General features: G+C 47.3%; 1 protein-coding gene across 5 annotated transcripts in view; it reads left to right on the top strand.

The window, feature by feature from the left end:
- tweek (transmembrane protein KIAA1109 homolog tweek) overlaps nt 1-21,008 on the top strand; it is a 1,194,469-nt gene that overhangs the window by 80,616 nt on the left and 1,092,845 nt on the right. For all 5 annotated transcript variants that reach the window (XM_075882507.1, XM_075882492.1, XM_075882501.1 and 2 more), the window contains exons 5-6: nt 645-794; nt 16,088-16,185. In XM_075882507.1, coding sequence (XP_075738622.1) covers nt 645-794; nt 16,088-16,185 — 248 coding nt within the window. The remainder of the gene's footprint in view (nt 1-644; nt 795-16,087; nt 16,186-21,008) is intronic.

Genomic DNA, 21,008 nt, shown 5'->3' with positions numbered 1-21,008 from the left:
CCTAGGCACCGAGGCAGGCTACCCTCCAATGATTCTCAAAGGGGACGCAGATGAAGGAAAACCACATGCTTACTGGGCGCCAGCCAATGGATGAGAGAGGCCCTTTCAGGCCCGCACGTGACCCGGCCTCGCTAATTCTCTTACCCCCTGAGGACACGAGCCGCGCCCGCACGTGGCACAATCTATCGATACGCACTGTTACCAGAGCACGAGAAAGGAAAAGGAGGGGCTGTTCGGCGGAATACCCGCGAAATGGTTGCAGGCACGCCTCAGATCTTCAAAACTTCTAGTTAGTTTTAAAAATTGCTCACTAGATGGCATTGTGTGTATGTCCTATGAAATAATATCACTAGATGGCGCTAGGGATTTTTGTGTAGTTGACGATTAAAAAGAACAAACGAATGCTTGACCCCGCTCATGAGCATTCACTCCGAGAATATGCTGTACTTTGATTTTATGTGAAGATGTCAGTGGCAGAAAGCTCATATATAAAAAGTTAGTTTTCAAGTGAGGCTGTATCGCCTTCATTTTAAAGCATGTCTGTTTTGGAAAATAAACTGGCTTAGAAAAAGTGAGGCTGCGATGCTATTTCCATTGATGTACTGTGCAGGATCGATGAAATGCAACCTCTACCTTCTTTGCAGCCCTAGTGGAAGATTGGGCAAGTAAGGCTCGACCTGATATTCTTCGCTTTGTGCCTTATACGTGGCACCTGAACATCGTGCTTACTGAATTTGAGCTCATCACACTGGCCAACGAGTACAACTGGGTTGACTGTGCTCACCAGGAAAATGGTAAGCCCCTTCTTGTGTGGTGCATTTGGCCAGGGTTTCATAGTGCTCCTCCCCACAGCTACAGCTACTGTGTGGAGTATAAAAACTGAAGCATCTGTTGTGTCGTGCCAACACCTGGTGCTGTGTAATTACACTAGCGCATGTGTTACCCTACAGTGCCGCAGGATAAAGCCACATCGCCACCACTGCATGCCTTTTTGAATTCTTGTGACCAATCAGGCCTGACCGTGTACATCATGTCATCAGTGTCATGCCCCTCTGTATCAGCCAATTACCTCTCTTTTCTTCTCCTTTAATTAAATAGGGTGTAATAAATGCCCTGGGGATAGCTAAACTCTCTCCATTCTTGCCTTGAAGTCGCTTCTCTGCTCATTCTGTGCATCATTTCGTCACTAAGCCTCTCCATCGACCAGCTTCTGGCTATGACGCTCACATTGCTAAGACCTCTTGAATTAGAAAGTAGCGACACTCTTCTCTACCTTGATGCCTTCATCCTCTATATCCTCTCCCAACAGACAATGCCTCTGCTGTATCCTCTCCCAAACAACCTCTGTGCGAGTGCCAACCATAGTGGCAACTGGCCCACATGCATCCCTGTTTGGGGATAGTGCCATGGAATAATGGAAACACTAAAAAAAAAATTACATGCAAGATATTACAAGAATGGATAAAAAATCGGGTATAGTTAAATGAGAAGACCCATCACCAACTGGCAACTCTCAGTCGCCACCAACAACCTGAGTAACTGAGGTCAACGGGGCATAAATTGGGACCCACCGTCTTAGCTTTCCTCGATGATGAATAACAAAATATTCCCATGTATCAGTCTCTGCCATTCGGGGGCCTTCTTAAGGGGACGAAAATGTGGGGGAGCATGTGTACCAAGCCACCCTTCCCTTTAACGGCAGCGCGACAGCCTAGTAGCGAGGACATGTCTGTTCCTTCGCGACACAATCTATAAAGCCTCTTGCAAAGGGATTGAAAACCCCATGGCCAGCCCTTGGGATTCTCTTTCAGGAACTGCAGAAGGGGTTTTTCCTCCCTCAGCAAATGAACTAATTCTCGTCAAGAAGAGGAAAACCAGGACAGTAGATAAAACTAGCGTGCCGACGGCCGGATGGGCTCTCTTGCACCAGGCATGCACAGAATGAACGAACCCGAACACCCCTGCGAGCCAAGGACGACAACGACCAAGATGTAAGCGTCTACCCTTTCTGTTATCTGCCTACAGCGGAAGTTCCTTGTGGGAATCGAGGCTAGCCCGCTGCATTTGCGTGGGCTTTGTCGCCTTTTCTGCCATTCTTATGTCCCGACATGACTCCCCTGCTCCGCTGTCTGTCATGCTGGGAGAGCAAGAAATGACGTTTAACCCCTCTCACCCGGTAGCAGATGTCGACGGCGTCGGGCGTAGAATCTATCGAAAGGTTTTGCACGCATGCGTCGGGAGTGGGTCAGACCTCTCCGGGGACGACAGGGGGGTAAGTACACTTTTCTTTTCCGTCCGTCAGCTCCCTTTGGGGCTCGTTCCGACTTCGCCAACAGCGCCTTGCGTCCGCGGTGAACGCTTACTTTCTGTCGCCCCCCTCCCCCCTTTCGAACGCTAGGCCGAAGAGTGGTGCGGGTTCCTGGTGCGTGGCCAGGCTACACCGGCTTGAATCTCTCCGAAGCCAATGGGAGCGTCTTTTCCCTCGTTCAAGCAACCAGGCTTTGGTCCCGGTGTCTTCGTGAATCATTTTTACCATAGAGACGGGCTCGTGGCACCCTGTGTAGTACTTTTCGCCCGTGGCGCGGATAAGCCCATTTGCTTTCCCGCAGCGTCTTTGCAATGGGCTGTATTGTGTTTTGGTGTTGCCACAGACAACAAAGTGTTGCGACTTTGAGCAGTACTGTGTTCTCGCCATAGCGACCGTTAACGCGTGCCCTGCTGCTCGCTAAGACCGGACCCACGCTAGTGGCCGTACTCCTTCGGGATACGTGTCACTACACTGGCGCCCAACGCAGTATCAAAAAGCTCTAAGCTTTTGACTGCTCTTAGCGAGTCAGTTCACCTGCGCGATTTGGGCTCGTCGCAACATGCCTGCTTAGTAGCATGCCAGGTTGCACAAAGAGGCCATCGCCTCTATCGACGGGCCCCCTTCGGCACCCGTCCCTGTCATCACCCCCTTTTGTGGTGAACACATAACCAGCGTGGTAGCTGACGCGCTATCTTGTGCCCCCTGTTGTCTGCCGAGAACCTGGATTCTGGTGCGAGGGCCGCTCGTGCTGCCTTAGCACATGTAAGCGTGGGGGGCGAAACAGCGGCGGAAAAAGGGAGTCCCCATGAAGATGACCTTAGCTTGTCCAGGTAAGCAGCACACTGCATAGCGGCCGAGCAGGGGAACTTTGCGAAGGCCACTGTGCCGAGAGCGAACCCGTGATGCCGTGCACGCGGCGGTTGCTCCGGTTCTGAGTGGGTGCGATACCAGGCTCCCCCTTTGGGAGAATGGGAATCGCTTTCGGCAGCGATGAGTTACTGAAGGCTCAGCAAAGTGATTCGTTTTGTCTCTAAGGGACGGAGCGGCGTATACACTGCTTGCTCTGCAGCGGGCGCTCATAAACTGTCTCGAAGAGCCGGAGCGCCATTACGCTGCTTGTTCTTCGGCGGGTGCGATTAGGGGGCTGAAACAGCGTGTGTCACTGGGTCCCCTGCGGATCCATTTTGCTGGACCATGACGGGGCTCCTGCTGAACTATATAGCCACTGACGACGAGTTCATCGATCCGTTTAAGGTGGCTATGCCCAAAAAAGTCTGAGAGCCGCACTGTTGCGATCCTCTCACGACGAACTCCTGGCCGGTCACCTGAGTGGCTCGAAAGTTTTTGCAAACTAAGCAACGTTGTGACCTGGCCCGGCACGAAGCATGACATTTATCGCTATGCTGTGCCTGTCACGTCTGACAAACGGTGGAACCAAGGGTTGGCAAGCCGCCCGGTCTTATGAACTGATTGTCAGTGAGCGTCTGAGGCGCTTACTAGCTGAAACATCTCTTTTGGGAAAACTCAGTCGTGCCCACATCGCAGAACTAAAGCTCTTTGTCACGGTCTGACGAGCTTGTGCCAGCGCCCTGCGGAACTATGCGCAAGCAACGGGCACACCCGGAATGGCGGACCGCATTCGGACCCCACACCGGTATAATCTGAAGAAGCGGTCACCTTTGTGATTTCGCGCCGGATGGCGGACTTCTTTGCAACCGAAAGCCCTCAGTTTACTGTCTAGCCTCAGTATAGGTTTGCTTCTTTACGGCCGTTTCTTGTAAAGAAGTTGACCCCGCCCAGTTTGCTGCCAGCGTTTCTTTTTTGAGTGTTCATGAGTATTTTATGTTTTTATGTTTCTTTTTTGTAATAATTTGTGTATTTGTATTTTGTTTTTATTTTTTTGCTAGAGATTGAGCGTAATTTTTCTCTGTTTTACTTTTTTTGTCTTTATTTCGTCTACCACGAAAGGAGTTGTGATTTTGAGTACCGGTGCTTACGCGTGGAGAGTGGGACGAAGGACGCCTTGTGCCTTTTTTCGCGCAGCCGTCGGCGGTGTGTGTGTGCATGCTTCTGTGTGTGTGTAAGTGCGTGCCCGTGAAGTGTGCGCCTCGTAGCTTCGTCCCATTGATGTGGACACTAGAGGTGCTCGACGCCCTGACCCTGTGCCGTCAGACAGTTCGGCCGTGCCCTGCTCTCGGTCGTCGCTGAGAAGCCCTGCTGCCTTTTCCACCATGGCTCCTGCGCGAAGCCAGCTGACAGCAGCTATATGCTGCCGGCCTCGCAGCCAATTCCGGTGTGGCCTTAATCCCTGGCAAGGCTCGGCTTTCCAGCGAAGTTCTCCCGTCTCCATCGAGAAATGCAGGACCTCCAAACCACAACTGAAACGGTGTTCGTCGGACACGCTGACCAATTATCAAGAGCAGCAACAAGCCATCAGAGAGCCCGTGCCTCTTACCTCGCACTCGGGCATCGCACCCAGCGGACATTGTCACGCTGTTTCGCCCCCCCGCGCAGTGGACGCTATCCCTCCCAAGCACCACGAACACTACTCCTACTTTCCTGTGCTCCCTTTCGCAAACATGTTATAGTGTCAAATACTCATTTTCTAATTAAGTTTTTTTCTCCTTTGTCATCATTATTTAGCAGCATTTACAGGGCGGGACTGCTGGAGATGTGCTTGTGTCACCCTGTGTAGTACTTTTCCCCCGTGGCATGGATAAGCCCATTTGCTTTCCTGCAGCGCCTTTGCAATGGGCTGTACTGTGTTTTAGTGTTACCACAGACAATAAAGTGTTGCGGCCTTGAGCAGCACTGTGTTCTCGCCATGGCGACGGTTAACGCGTGCCCTGCGGCTTGCTAAGACTGGACCCAGGCTAGTGGCCGTACTTCTTCGGAATACGTGTCACTACACCCTCTACGCGACATTCACATGTTATTGCTACCAAAGCAATAAAGTGTTGTTTGTTGACCTAGCCTGTTGCCTTATTTGCCCGAACCCGTGTAGTTGCGATGACTTCAGCTACGGAAAGGAGGCTATAATCATGCACGGTACGACTGTGTGCGCTGGAACATTAGCTAGGCTTCTACGTCAGCCGTACATGAGATGAACCCCCTCCATCTGGTGCCCAACGGGGGGCTGGTGTAGGGGTTTGTCTCATGTACGGCTGACCCAGAAGCCTAGCTAATGTTCCAGCTGCACACAGTCGTACTGTGCATGATTAACGTCCCCTTTGCGTAGCTTGAGTTCTCATTGGTACGATGAGTTCGGGCAAAAAAGGCAACAAGTTAGGTCAACAAAACAACACTTTATTGCTATGTTAGCAATAACGCGTAAATGTTGCATAGAGGGACTGTCCGCTTTAAGAAGATAACAAAGGGATTATGCTTACGCCTTTCGACGTCAAATGCTTTGGCTCGCAGGGAAATTCGGGTGTTGTCCTCCCTGTGTGGTAGCTGGCGCAAGAGAGTGCATCGAGCTGTGGGAACGCTCGTTCTGACCAACCTCCCGGTTTTCGTCTCCCCTCGTTTGCCTCCCTTGCTGAGGGAGTGTTTCTTTAATGATTTGTTGTTGAAAACATCGAATGCCCGAATACGCAAGAGTATAGATCTCGTTTAATAATGAAGTAATAAATGGAGAAGAAATCAGTGAATCGGGCAAGATGTTTTATTCATTAATTACTCATGCAAAATGGCAATACTTACATGCGTCTATTTGCAACAAGAATGTTCAATAATTATACTATGCACGTGTCTAAAATGTGGATTCAGTAATCATTTGAATCATTTGAAAAAGCCAGCCTCATCAATGTTAAACTTGTTATGAACAATATAAAAAAGGTATTTTAACCTTTCCACTGCTGAACTAAATTCTGAAGTAGCAAGATCTGCATTTTGGCACAATTTAGTAGGGGAGTGACAGTAACAATACACTTATACCTCACTATAACATAGTTGCATCTTACATGAAATAAGTCTGTTACAGCTGAAAATTTGTTATAAAAATATATTCTTTACACAAAATCTATTGCGAGACTATTCTTCATCTATTTGTTGTAACTAATTTTTTATATCTGGGTTCGCTATATCAAGATTGAAGTGAACTTCTCAAAGATTAAGCTAGCTGTGCGACATTTGACTCAATCCTGTTTTTATCGATTCTTGCTATGTGAGATTCCCATACTATGCATTTGGCATAGTCTATAATGGGTCTTATTAAGGTTGTACATGCTAAGGTTTTAATTTGAGCAGTTCTACTACATAGCTTGGATCTTAGACTGAGATTCTTAATAGCGTTCATCTGTACCTGTGAGTACGTTTCGTGTGTTATTTGTGCGCGAGAAACGCGGGGCACGTATCGATCTGGTTGCTATTCCATACCTGGAAGCTCTCCTGCTCTGCCCGCGAGACTCCCAAATTTCAACCGCTTTGTACGATTGTACGACTGAGAATAAATTCTCCCAGAAGTGCCTGTGTGTTTGTCCCAAAGTTGGCTCCAGTTTGGCAACCTACCACCAATGCACCAGTGCGGAGTGCCAATTGTCATCGTCATCATTGAAGAGCTCGAATGTGCCTAGTCATCCGAGCGGAGCAGTCGCGAAAGCGAGCGAGCCTGCCAGTACTTCTCCAAGTATGTGAATGCAGCGTTGCCGCTCTATCGGCTGTGAGGCGCATGGCAGGTGTGGCAGTGCTAGCGTCAGATTCTGCTGTGTTTTCCACTCTGATGTCCCTGAGTGATAGCACTGACACCGCTCACACACCGACTTGCGGTTATTTCTTTGAGCATGTGCTTGTGTCCTTGTGTCGCTAGCGCTGTTAGAATGGCTAGTGCTGTGTCGCATTCCTGTCAGCCATGGCACTCAGTAAAGAGCAAAAAAAAAAAAAAAAGTCTTCAGGTGATCTTGAAGCAGTATACGGCAGAGTTCAGTTGTGTTATCGCCTCGCGGAAAGGTGAGCACCATGCATTCTACACCATCTGTAAGTGCGACATCAGTATATCTCACGGCGGCAGGACTGACGTGGTTGCGCACGTTTCGTCGAAAAAGCACACCAACAAAGTTCAGTGCCAGGAGAAACAGCATCGAATGCAATAATTTTTCAGTAAGCAAGCTGGCGTTGATGAAGTGATACGTGTGGAATGTTTGTTTACCGCTTATCTGCTTGAGCACAGCATTCCGTTGAGTGTCTCCGACCACGTGGGACCCTTGCTGCGAAAGATGTTTCCAAAATGTGATGTTGCTAAGCGCTGCGGCAGTGCTAGAACAAAGACGACAATGATTGTCAGCGAAATGGCAGGCCATGCACAAGAGTGTGTGGTGAGTGCCTTGAAAATACCAGTTTTTGCGGTTGCCACTGACGGCTTGAACGACGGCCAGGCACAGCTGTACCCGATCGCGGCTACCTCCTTTGCGAAAGAATCGCGCCTTATCGGGAGCAGATTGATTACTTTAAGCAACCTGTAAGGCCCTTCAATTGGGCGCAACATCGCCAAGTTAGTTATGGACAGCTTCGCATCATTAAATGTGCCATTGTTTTATTGCATAGCCTTTTGCTCTGACAATGCCAACGTGATAATGGGCAAGAAGAACTGCTTAGCGGCAGCGCTAACCAGGGCCCGTGAAAGAATTGTAAAAATTGAATGCCTTTGCCATTTAATAAACATAGTGGCTGAAAAGGCAGCTTCCTGTCTCCCAGTGAAGGTAGACGAAGTCCTTGTGGACATGTTTTATTATTTAGAAAGAAATGCTAAAAGAAAACATTTGCTTAAAGAGTTCGAACAGCACAATAAGGAGTTTTGCAAGATGCTAAAGCACATTCCAACCAGATGTCTCGCTGGGAAAATGCCTGGAAAGGCTCCTATATCAATGGGCACCGCTCTTGAGTATTTTTCTTCAAGAAGTGAATAGAGATGCCACTACAGGTCCCCAATTTCTGCCCTACTACGACATTCCCGAAATGCCAGCACAAACTGAAGACATTGAGCAGCACCAGTGCAGACAAAAGAGAAAGAAGTATGTTGAATCAACACCTGTGCTTGTGAAAAAAAGTTAAAGCTACTAATGTGTGCAAGACTGGATCAACTTGCATAGCACGTGAGGAATGACTTTTCATGTTCTTGAGCTCGGAGCTTAGTAAAGTTTGCTGTCTGTTTTCAAATAACGTTATTCCTGCTTTTGAGACAGCCAACTGCCGCCTGCAAGAACAGGCACCCCTAATACATAAGCTGCAGCCTATACTTATAAATCTTCTTAACGACATCCTTTCATGGTTTGTGAAGCCAGCACTGCTAAAGCAGCTCAAGGACATCTGTTTGATGGACTAACATAGCAGAAATGTACAAAATAATCACCAAGACTTGGTAATTGGACACTAAGCCAAGTGTGTTGTTAAAAAGCTCAAGCCAAGTGATAAAAAGGTATTTTTGAGGCTTTTAGAAGGTAGATGGTTGCTGCATGCCACTACATGCGCCTCAAATTTACTTTTGGAAATGAGGCTTTGATCAATGTACACGCTGCAGATATTGAAGCTATTGATAAATTGTCATTTAGGAATGTCCTTTTCTTTGTTGAGCGGTTTCCAGTGTTATTGCCACAGAAGGAGCAAGAGACCAGAGATCAAGCTATTAATGCACTGGAAATGAAATTTGTGAAGATGCAGTTTTTCAAAATTTCTACTAATATACTGGCAGAGGAACGGGCTGATGTGCAGTGGAGAACAATCTTGCTGCTGAAAGGCGAAGATGGACTTCTGAAATTCAGTCGCATTGCTTAATTGATGCTGGTAATCCTTTCATTACCACACAACAATGCTGAATGCGAGCAGAAGTTCAGCGAAGACTCGAACAGAGTTCTGCACTTCCATGTCAGACAAGACACTTAGGCAACTACGCATAGCTGCGATGACTCGAGCTACGACAAGGGACGTTAATCGAGCACGGTACAACTCTGTGCGGCTGAAAAATTAGCCAGGCTTCTGCGTCAGCATTACTTAGGGCGGACCCCGTTGAAGTTATGTGAGATTTCTAGACTAGGCATGAATATCAGACTGTATTTTTGGGTGGAATACTCTATGAAATGCTTTGAAAAAAAATCTAGAAAGATGAAATTCACCTGTTTACTGCTATTGATTGTTTCAGAAATATTATGGAACTAATTCTACAAGTTGCTTCATTATAGTCCTTTGCATAATCTATGCGGAGCCGAAGTGCAGGAGCTGGTGCATGGTTTGTGGCCGCTCCTGTGTACGATACCATCTATCGCCTTGTACCGTCACGCGAGCACAGGAGAAGGCAAGGGGTAGCAAGGAAGCAGTACGGTGAAAATGCCTGCGAAATGGGCGCGGGCGCGGCTCAGATCCCCACATCCTGCTCTCAATTCATCCTATACCTGTCTCCTCCCCGTCCTTCTGTTCTTTTTCTTCCTATATCTGTCTGCAAAGGCAGTCGGTCGTCACCAATGCATGCAAGACGTCGCACAATGGGCAACAGCTAGCCTCAGCACAGCCCTGCATCTGCCGCTAAAAATGAAAAAAAATGGAATTATAACAAAAAAATAAATACGCTTGAACTATACAATGGCATCACGAAAGATGGTAAGGCAAGTTAGTGCTCCCCTTTCAATACTGCAGTGCAGTCATAATGCTGTATTAGGAAAACCTAGCACGTAGCTTGCAGAATGACGGAGCTGCATTAGCCCGCTTAGCACGCTGCACTTTGCACTGCAATTTTCATCTCAATAAAGTAGACATCAAACTTCCACAGTGCAAACACAATTGTGAGACACTCCCACTGGGTCACAGAATAAGTCTTCTCGGAGTTTATGAATGAGTGACTGGCAAAGGCCAATCGCTGAAACAAGCCATCGAATTCCTTTTGGAGAACTGCTCTGAACTCAGATCCCTTGCACCAGTCTGGACCAGCAAGCCATCGTATTCCTGTTGGAGAACTGCTCTAAACTTGGATCCCTTGCACCAGTCTGGACCAGGAACAAAGTCAGGTCTGGGAGCTTGTGCGAATTAAGCACGCCTTTTTCTTTGGTGCCTCGTTCCCTTGCTAGCTGATGTGCTGGCCCCATGTTCTCCCAGGTCCGAGAATATGGCCACCATGGTTCTGCTGCCAACCCTTTTTGTCTGCTGCGAGCCATGCATCAGTCTTACCTGCATGAAGACATTTGTCCGAACATGCCCGAACAATGCCTTCTCCTCGCCTCATGCTAGCACACATCATGGTGCTTTGCCAATCTTCGCTGGCCACCCGTGCCAACCGCCTTTCGCGGGAGTTTTCTTATGCCCGGCACTCGCATGCTGTAAAAGATGCTTGCACGCTTGCAACATGGAAGCCACACTTTCCCTTTGTAGGTGACTTCTCATACATGTACTGTGATTGTTCCCTTTATGTGATAATCGCGGCAGCACCGCGGGATAGTGTACCCAGTTGGTCTTGCGAAGTTTCCCTACCGACCCGCAAGCCTGTGATTGTTGCCCTGGGCTGTATCTTGGGTTAACCTGTGTTTCTTGGCGACCTGTCTCGAGTGCCATCTCTGCACCGTGTCGAATAGTCGACGAACCCCGCCATAGCGTTTTTGTGTGCGATGGCAGTGGGGAACGTCCCATCCCTTCCCTGTCGTGTCGTAAAGTAAGCTGCTTGAGCTGCACTGTCTTCGCAATGGCACTAGACAGACGACAAAACAACTCTTGCTTCTCAGGTTCCCATGGCCCCTATTCTGACGTACCGAAGACCTTACTGAAGAACATCAGCCAAAGAAAAGGAAAAGAAAAAATTTGTCGTGTTGCCTTACGTTCACCAACTCTCGCATAGGCTTAAAGAGATGGGTGCACGTCTTGCATTGAGGCATTGAAGTGGTTTTTGCTGCCATTAATAAGGTCGGCAATGTTTGCACGGAGGTGGGGAAAACGCTCCGTTGACGAGGAATCATAGACGTAGCAGGCGGTAAGGCAAAGGGAGCGCGAGCTCCCCCCACCCCCCCACTGAGATAAGTTGGGGGGTTTTCTGAGACGTGATAGTGGTCACTCTTGCTGCATGCTGAGGAAACCAACAAGTAAGGTGAAGTCTTTCGTCACAACAGAAATCACTCAATTATGTTATTATGGGAGAATGAAAATATTACGCGGCAATGTTACAACATAGTGAAAGTTCGCCAACATTTTCTCTGTGATGATTTTCCTTGTGGGCTTCTTGCGGTACGAGTTGCCTATGCGACCCCTTCACGTCTTGTGCTCTAGTATTGCAGAGCAGGCAAGCGCTGAACAGGGGCCCTATAACATTACATCACTTGTTCATGCTTTTACTCTGCTGTGACTTGTTGATGAAGTTACGGATGGGAACGAGCAAGCTTTTTAATGACAGGTCAAAGAATTTGCTGCTTCCGGAAAGTAATTTTCTTAGAAAAGAATATATCATGACCACTGCTCTGTCAAAACTGTTGCGAGCCGATGAGTGTGGCGAATCGTTTTGGATGCGGAAATCGGGCTTGGGCGCCTGTGGTGGTTCTTGGGCCCTCAGACACAGAAACCCAAGACAAGGACAAGAAAAACATTTGTGAACTTCACACCCAAAACAATCACAACACTGTGGCTATCTGTACAACATACTGGCTCCATAACTGAGTTATACAGTCCTTATGTCTACGCGCACGCGAGTAACCCACGCATCCTCACTACTCGGAAGTCTAATTTCGTTGGGTGCCACTCACGCTCCCGCTGAAAACGATGGCGTCGATGACGACACCTCGCCACGGGAAGGTTGCCAAGTGCACGCGAGCTCACGAGCGGACCATCAGCTGCTCGTGTTGGACCAGGCGGCCCCACGCTGCAGCCGATGCAACACCGAGGTCGCACTTTTGATTGGCGATTGTGCCGGACCGGCGCCAACCTGGCACTGTGGCCACGGTCTTGGTGACTGGTTGTGCCGGACACGAGTGTGGACAGGATCAGCCACTTGCCCTGGCCCGCACGCTCGTCCGCTACAGTAACAGCATGTCAGGCCTGGCCTGGAACCGCCACTCACCTCAGGAACACGCCAGGCTCGTCCCGGTTGGGTTGGCGACACCGGCTCGTCCGTTCGGTCCCCTGAGGCCCGATGCCTAGCGCTCTTGCTAGCTGGCCGCGCTGTTCCTCTGCCCGTCGCTGTTCCAAAGCTCATGCGCTCACGTTCGTCTGCCCCCGCTTCCTCGTCTACATTTGCGTCAACACTTTTGTTCGCACTTTCAGTTTCGGTTTCTTACTACAGCACCATTCCCGAGTTAAAATGTGATTGAACTTCATGGTACCGAAAAAACGAGCCCTGTCACCTCTGCGTATGCAAACTCATGTCAAAGTGCGAGCGCATCAATGAAGGTTTTTTTGGTGTGTATATATATATATATATATATATATATATATATATATATATATATATATATATATATATGCGCATCTACTTTTGCGCAACTCACTCAATGTATGAATTAATACATGAGTTGTCATCGGCCATTGACCATCAAAAGCAGATTGGCCTTATTTCACTCGACTTTTCAAAAACATTCGACCAGGTTTCGCATCAAAAGTTAATAATTAAACTGCAGGCGACAATAGATAAAGGACCAATTGCAAAATGGATCAGCGCATATCTGACTGGGCGAACGCAGTTTGTAAAAATGAACCACAAACATCGGAGCTATCAAAAGTTACATCAGGTGTACCGCAGGGCAGCGTCTTAGCCCCTAGTCTATTCTTTATATTTATTAACGATTTGCCCCAGTGCATTGGAACGAACATCAAGCTTTTTGCCGACGATTGTATCATTTATAAAGCAATTAATTCTCCTTCGGACCATATTGCCCTTAGCAATGCCCTATTATCAGTATGTAATTGGTGCACGAAATGGCAGATGACCTTAAACGTAAGAAAATCAGCTTTGTTGAGGATATCTCGTAAACAAATACTATCATATTTTGACTACACTATTGACGACACACTGCTGATTTCCCTAAAACAGCATAAGTACCTAGGACTAGTGATTTCTGATGATCTTAGATGGAAGGCGCGTGTTAACTATGTTACATCTTCAGCCTTAAAAATTTTTGATTATTTTTCCTAAAAAGACTACTACGTTCCGCACCACCTCAAACAGAGCTCTTAGCCTATAATACCTTAATCCACCCATTATTAGAATATGCCAACTTAGTCTGGTTCCCACCAACAAAGAACCGAATAAAAAGCTAGAAGGGGTACAAAGAATAAATACAGTTTGCTCGACTCATTCTCTGAACTGATCGCAAGCGCCGGGCTACTAACATTACGAAATCAGGTTAAACTCGCACGCTTAAAAATGGTCTTCCAACTTATTCATAGGCAGCTAAACATCGACAGCTCGAGATTGATATCTATTTCAGAAACCAGACAGTCACGCCATAAACATCTACAAACATTACAGGAATATCATTTCAGCACCAACTGCTTCGAGTATTCCTTCTTCCCACAGTAAATTAGAGAATGGAATAGATTGCTCGCTTGTCTGACTAATAGTAAAGATTTGAATACTTTTTTGACTTGAAAACCACATTCATGACACTCATAGCTTAAATATTGTTTTTTTTCTATGCTTCTTTTCTCGCTTGTACAGTTCTTCCTTGCTTTTTGAGTACGTCAATGTTATCAGTCAATATGTGACTGTCAGTAATATGTCAATGTTATCAATAATTTCGTGTATATCAGCCATTCATGCTTCTATACTCCTCATGTATTATTATTTAATATCTGTAGTCGTGCATTTTCGCATGTAAGTGCAAGTGTATCTATTGTGTATTTGGTTGTATATGTATTTCTTGTGTATTTGTTTGCCCTTCGGCAATAGTCCCCATTGGGACTGGCATTATGTAAAAATAAAATAATAAATAAATAAATAAATAAATAAATAAATAAATATCCCGGTGGACGAGTGAAGTGGGTTTGACCCCCCCCCCCACTCACGAAAGAATTGGTATGCCACTGCGAGGAATGCATGCTCCATTAAGCAAAAAAATATGTTTGTAGAGTGTGCAGTTGGAGTTGTGTACAGCGTACTCTTCGCGTGCCGATGCGTTTACATCGGTCAGATTGGGCGATGCGTCAACTCTAGACTGAGGGAGCACCAAAATTCTCTTTCGGGTATTGCACCTTCGACACACTTGACCATGCACTGCCAAGACTGGGGATGCACTTCAGAATTTTCGAGAACGAAGGTTCTTTTTCGCCAATGCGACCAGCTAACAAGGAAAATTTTTGAAGCCTACAGAATTCAAAAGGCAGGCAAAAACTGTGTCAGTGAGCCGTCAATCGCTCTCCTTGATAAAGAATTATCGTTTTTAAATTATTTCCACTGATGTTGTTAGGGCAAGATGCCTCGTGTCTGCAGCAGTTATTTTAGTTTATTTAGTCTGGTTAGTTTTCTCGCCATGCAAGAGCATGCGCGAGTCACTCTATAAATATATACATAATGATTTCATAATTAAAATTTTCAGTTGAAAGTCGGCGCTCGTCTTGTGTCTTCTTACTTCTCTGTCTTTGATTTTCGTGCTGCTTACCTTGAAAAATGAGTAGTTGTATGAGTAGGTGAATGTTTGCTTTGTCCAACTGTGTCTCCAGTCTCTGTGTGATTCGAGAGTGGCATTGTTATCTCCTTCTGATACACTACAGTGTCTCCTGTAAAAATCTGATTGACAGAAATGTACTTCTTTGCACATGATATCTTTCTGTTGCATGTGAGCATCACTGAACATGACGTCTTGCTGTAATGTGTGAGCATCACCACTGCATATATTCGTTCTTCAGTTGAAAGAAACTATTTTGTTGAAAGTTAGCAGACGTGTTGTGTCCTTTCCTCTTGTCCTTGTGTGTGCTTAACTAAGTACTATTGCCTAATGTCTTACTAAACCAATATGGTCATATTTCTGCCCTTGTAACGTTGCGAGGCTTTGCTCCTTGGCCAAGACCGTCAGCTTGTTCGTACAGCTGACAGAGCAATAATAGCAAAAGTTGGGCTAGTTGGTGGTTCATACATGGGATGTAAAAACAGCACAAAAAATATAGACAAGGACAAAGGGAGAGACGACACCGCATCTTTTCTTTTGTCCTTGTCTATATCTTTTGTGCAGTTTTTACATCCCAACTGACAGAGATTAACTTTTTAAAAATTTTTTAAAAGAAAAATTTGTGTTACAATAGAGTTTATTGAGCGGAATTTGACTGCATCATGTTAATAAGTGAGCAGTTTTCTTTACTGTAAGGACGGACGTGCAGGCTTCAATTCGAGTATAATGGAAGCGAATGTGTGAGGGAGCTTTGCATGGAAGTAAAATTGAAAACCTAAACAGAGCACGAACTTTGACATTGACAGCTGCTGCTACCACACCTTGGCCTGTGTAGATAAATTTTGTCTGCATTGTCTACTTTCGGTTGATAGTTGTTCTAGTGTATCTGTGCTTGCTTGCCCGACCTGGCGAATCCTTATTTAGCAGCTCAATCTCTTTGTCGTTCTGTTTATTCTTGCTAGAACTGAAAGGTGGCCCAAGCCACGTGGCTTTTCTAGAGAGGATGCGGCAGTGATGCAACCTGATGCTCGTCTCTGCCTTCTCACTCTGTGGCCTTGCTTGAAAAGCCTTAGTGTCTACATTTTAATTGCGCAACCTGTGCTAATCTATTCCATGGTACTCCTGCCTGTCAAACTTGCATCTGTTTGGTCAGCTGATATTTTGGCTCACCGCCATGCTCTGCTGTCTTGCTGATCATTGACGTGTATTGTTGCAGCACGAGTGGCCTTCTGTGGTGAGGTGTTTGACCTGTCCTTCGACCTCCCCTTCTTGGATTTCCTTCCCCCTCAGCTGGGACTCAAGTTTTGGATTCAGGCAAGCACTGGGCACCTTCTGGTGCAATTTTTTCTTGAAATTCTTGTGAAATTTGTGCGGGTTTGTCCTGGATTGGTATTTTTCCTGGACTTTTGAATGTTGGTTAGTCGTCTTGGTGCTGTAAGTATGCTCTCACCAAGTTAGCTTTGCAAGTGAATGTCCAGTTTGACTTTTAACGTTGCACATCCTACAATGAAAAAGGAAACAGTGTGGCAAGCATAGCATTGTCAAGTGATAACAGCCTTGATCATTTTTGGATGCAAGCTTATAGCAGCAAACAAGATGTTCGCTAGCTCGCTTCAAAAATGAAGGCACCCAATCTTTGGTTCAGCAGAGACTAGTTGCTTCACCGTATTGATTTTCACTTAACGGCCTCAATCAATCAACTCTTCTGTACACCTGCTTGTTAATTTCATTTGTGGTAACTTTGGTACTCGCCATAGTGAAAGACCACTGCGGGGTCAGGCTTAGCAAGATAACGGGCCCCGTCGACCATTGCCTGCTCACATGTAGGGCGCTGCTCCGCACGCGCTCAGCCAGCAACGTGCTCAATGCGGTGTGGCAGAATAGACAGTGTTTAATCTTAAGAAAAACACATACTTTATTGCCTTTGGCAGCACCCCAAGCACCGTACAATGTGCGCTCCTGGGTAGCGGGGAGCAAAGGCTACCGCATGCGGATGTTCACCAAAAAGGGGATACCGCAAGCACATCATAACTGGTAATGGCGAGCGTTGACCCACAGGTCGGGAAAAGGTCCCTCGTGGCTATGCTGCACACTCTCGCGATGGCCACTGGGCCTGGTGGCGAGAATTTGGGCAGACCTCATATCCACAAGCCTCCGGCAAGTGGGGCTTGGCAGTGTAGTGTACAGTGTATCCCGAAGCAGTATGGCCACTACCGTGGAATAAATCTTAGCTAGCCACAGGGACGCGTTCACTGTTGCCTTGTGTGACTAACCCCGCTGCACATGCGCATTCGAACATCCAAGGTATTGAGCGCAGCGTGGCAAGAACACAGTACTGCTCTCAAACATATCGCAACACTTTATTGTCTGCGGTGTTACGAAGGGACGATGCCAACACTGTCCCGAAGGCGCCACTGCTCCGAAACTCGCTGCTGCCAAGGTCACTGGCTGTTGGGTAGCGGGCGCTCGCGAGTGCTTCTGCGCAGAGCTGGTAGACGAGCGGACAAGATGACGGTGAGTTAAGGCGAGGTTTATGTACAGCATAGAAATAGAGGCGTTACATATCGGGAATGGGGCTGACAATTTAGGGACTCGAAAAGCCGAGATGTCTTCTCTCTGACACATACAGTGGACTCCCAATAAACGAAACTTGGTTAAACGGAAAAGCTTATAAACGAAACTATCTTCTAGGCTTATTTGGTTGGTCTCCTATATATTTAAGGATTAAAATTTTTGGGTTTACATCGGCTAAAAGAAAAATGAAAAATGAAATTTTCGGGCTTACATCGGTTAAGGGGCGACACGTGTTGTGGAGACCAAAAGTATCGCAAAAAAATTTTTTTTATTACGTTTCTGAAATCTACAGCTACTAGTGCGCTTATACCGTGAATTTCATGCCTATAATATCATTATTTTAGCCGCTAAGACCCTTTATACGGTGCTTTCTAGCTAAATCTGAGCCAAAATCAACAATGAAATCGCACACTTTCCGTGACGCGCCTCTGTCTTTTCATGTGTGCCAGCGCGGCCCGCTTGGTCTCATGTGAGAGCCGTCTTCCGTCTTTTAATTCCCGCCAGAATGGGTCCAATTCAACCATTGGCAGCTTGTAAAATGAGCGGCAAAAAAAAAAGTATCAGAGCGCCTTTCTATTCACTACTTTGCGCACGTGACTTGAGCTTGCCTCCCTATTGGTGAAGGCTCCTGGCTTCGTCTGCCCCGGGTATTGAGACGCGCGTCCATGCGCACCATTTTGCCTCAGTGTCGGCGGAGAAGTTTCATGATGTCAAATCCTGAGCGCGAATTCCGCACGCGGCAAAAGTTTGATACGAAAAAAGTGCGAAGGACGCTAGTCGCGAATTTCAAGAAGCACTTCGTGATACAGCAAAACCCCCTGAGATGCTACACTCTCCGCATCCCATGGTGAACTCGTCGACGCTACCACGAAAAGCCTAGCTACCGCATCAGTTGTCACGGAGCCTGTGCAAAGTCCGTCGGCCGTGGAGCCTTCAAGCAGTGGTGGCTTGAGTGTAGATAGTATCTATCGGCAGCAATCCGACTTGAAAGAGGAGCGAGCTAAAGCCGAAGATAAGTTATCGGAGTTGTCGCTCGCTGCAGCGACGGAGCGGATACGCACATTCGTGGTTGACGGTGCCGACGAAGCAGCTCAGCTGCCTGATAGAAGCACGATCACAATTATAGATTTTGACACAGTGAACAGCACTTTGTTGGCATTTGCAAAGTGCAAGGCATGCAACGGAGAACTGCAGATTGTCCGCGACGACTGGGAATTTCGGACTCGCTGCAAAGTTGCGTTTTGTGTGTTCGAACTGTGGGGAGACTGCGTCGTTGTGGAGCTCGCCGTGCGTGCATAGCGATGAACACATGAAACCTTTTGCTGTGAACATTTTGGCCGCGCATGCCGTGAAGGCAACGGTGAACAGACAGACCACGCTGATTGATGTGTTCTCGTTGATCGGCATCAGCTGTCGGGGTCTTCACACAAAAACGTGGCAAGACTACATGAAGACGAAGTTGGCACCCGCGGCCGATCGTGCTGCACGCAATTTGACGAGCGACTGCGCGCGGTCGGTTCTTGAACTTTACGCCGGACTTAATATAGGCCACATAGGAAACATCGCGGTGTCGTTTGATGGGTCATGGATGACTCGCGGTCATTCGTCTCATATCGGTCTCGGCACCATAATTGTTCAGCATGCTGGTGCTCGACTTCGTTGTTTTGAGCAACATTTGTGCTGGATGCGAGTCGGGCCTAAAGGAAGGTGACCCTTCTTATGCAGCAAGGATGGAACATCACCCGTGTCAGAAAAACAGTGAAAAGAAGGCTGGGAAAATGGAGGTTGAGGCTGCCCTCATCCTCTTCAGGAGGTCACTTGAGCGGCACAACCTGCGCTACACCACGGGGCTTTGCGACGAGGACAGCCGCAGTTACCTTGCGCTTCAAGAAGATAAGGTTTATGGGTATATCCCAGTGGAAAAAGAGGACTGCATTGATCATGTCCAAAAGCGTATGGGCACTGGTTTGGGCAACTTGATTGCAAAACACAAAGGCCCTGGCCTTCTGAGTATTGGGAAAAGGGCCACTTGACAGGAGACCTGATCTCCAAGCTCACCAATTATTATGGGTAGGCTCTGAAGACACACAGTGGTGATGTTGATGCTATGCACACAGCAGTGATGGCCACTTTTCATCACATCCCATCCAACGATGATGTGGCAAACCCCACTCTGTGCCCATCTGGTTCAAATTCCTGGTGCAAACAAAATGCGGCAAAGGCCAAGGGGGAGCCCATTCCCAAACATTGTCGAAAGCTCCATCCACATGTCTGCCAAGCCTTACTTCCCATTTATGAGCGCTTGTCAGACAGAAAGCTGTTGCAACGATGGCAGCGAGGGAAAACCCAAAATAACAACGAATACCTGCATTCAATGATCTCGGCACTGGAACCAAAGGAGCGACATGCTTCGCTATTCACGGTGGAGGCAGCTGTGGCAGAAGCAGTGCTCAAGTTCAATGCAGGCAATAAAAAGGCATCAGAGGACATTATGAAAGAGCTGAGCATAAATCCCAGCTGGCAAAGTCACAGCCGCATGGCTGAAAAGGATCGGCGGCGCACGGCAGATCAGTCAAGAAGCGACCAGCAATGGAGAACATGCACCAGTCCCTAAAAAAGCGCCACACAGGGACTCATAGTCAAAAGGACTACATGCCCGGTGCATACTGAGCATTTTCAAGTGCAGTTATGTAAATGAATGAGCTTTATTTTTTTTCTCAGTTTTCTGAAAACATGCTTTTTGGTGACTTTACTAGTTTGTCGGGTTGATATTTTGCAATCTAGAACAGCTAGAGCAATAATTTTTTCATTAATATTGTGGGGGTGCTGACAACCCCCCTGTAAAGTTGTCTGCACCGCGTGGCGCACGTGTCTCGCCCCAAGGCTTTATTTCGGTGGTGACCACCGCCGGCGATAGATTGCGTTGTGTTTGCTTTGAGTACCACTGTTGGTAGAGTGGTAGCGCCAGCGGTGGCCCCTGGCGGAAGGCAGGCCTTGGTGGTGGACGAGCGTTGAGCGAGCCTCTTCTGCGCGTGGCGGCTGCCGCGAACGGTTGTCTGTAGCGCGGGTCCCCGGTGCTCGGCACCGCGGGCTTCGCGCCGGGGTCCCACGTGGAAAGTCAGGCGTTGGCGACGCCGCCTTGGGTATGTGTTGGGTGTGTTAGTGTGTGTTTATCATGTTATGGTGTGTTTAGTGTCACTGCGTTATGTTGTTTGTATGGTAGCGTGTTAATTGAAATTGGTGTATCATTCGGCGGACGATATCGTCGTCTAAATTAGTTAATAAATACATGTATGTTGTGTGCTTTGTACCGACCGCGACAACTGTGTCCGTTCACTCCAAGAGCGTGGCGTGGCGAGGCGCACGTTCGCCTCGCTGAAACCCCACCATCTGTGTATTACAAAGTGCTGAGAGCAGAATTTCCATTTGCTGCCCATACAAATTTAGAAGATATTAAATTTGTTTGTATGTGATAGCCGTGACGTGACTCCTCAGCTTTCATCATCTGCAGAATCACTAGTTTTTCTTTCATTTGAAATATGCTTGCAGCATTGCACTTATTG

The sequence above is a fragment of the Rhipicephalus microplus genome, chromosome 2 (assembly GCF_043290135.1).
Source record: "Rhipicephalus microplus isolate Deutch F79 chromosome 2, USDA_Rmic, whole genome shotgun sequence".
NCBI lineage: Eukaryota > Metazoa > Arthropoda > Arachnida > Ixodida > Ixodidae > Rhipicephalus > Rhipicephalus microplus.
This window is presented reverse-complemented; position numbering and strand designations above follow the sequence as displayed.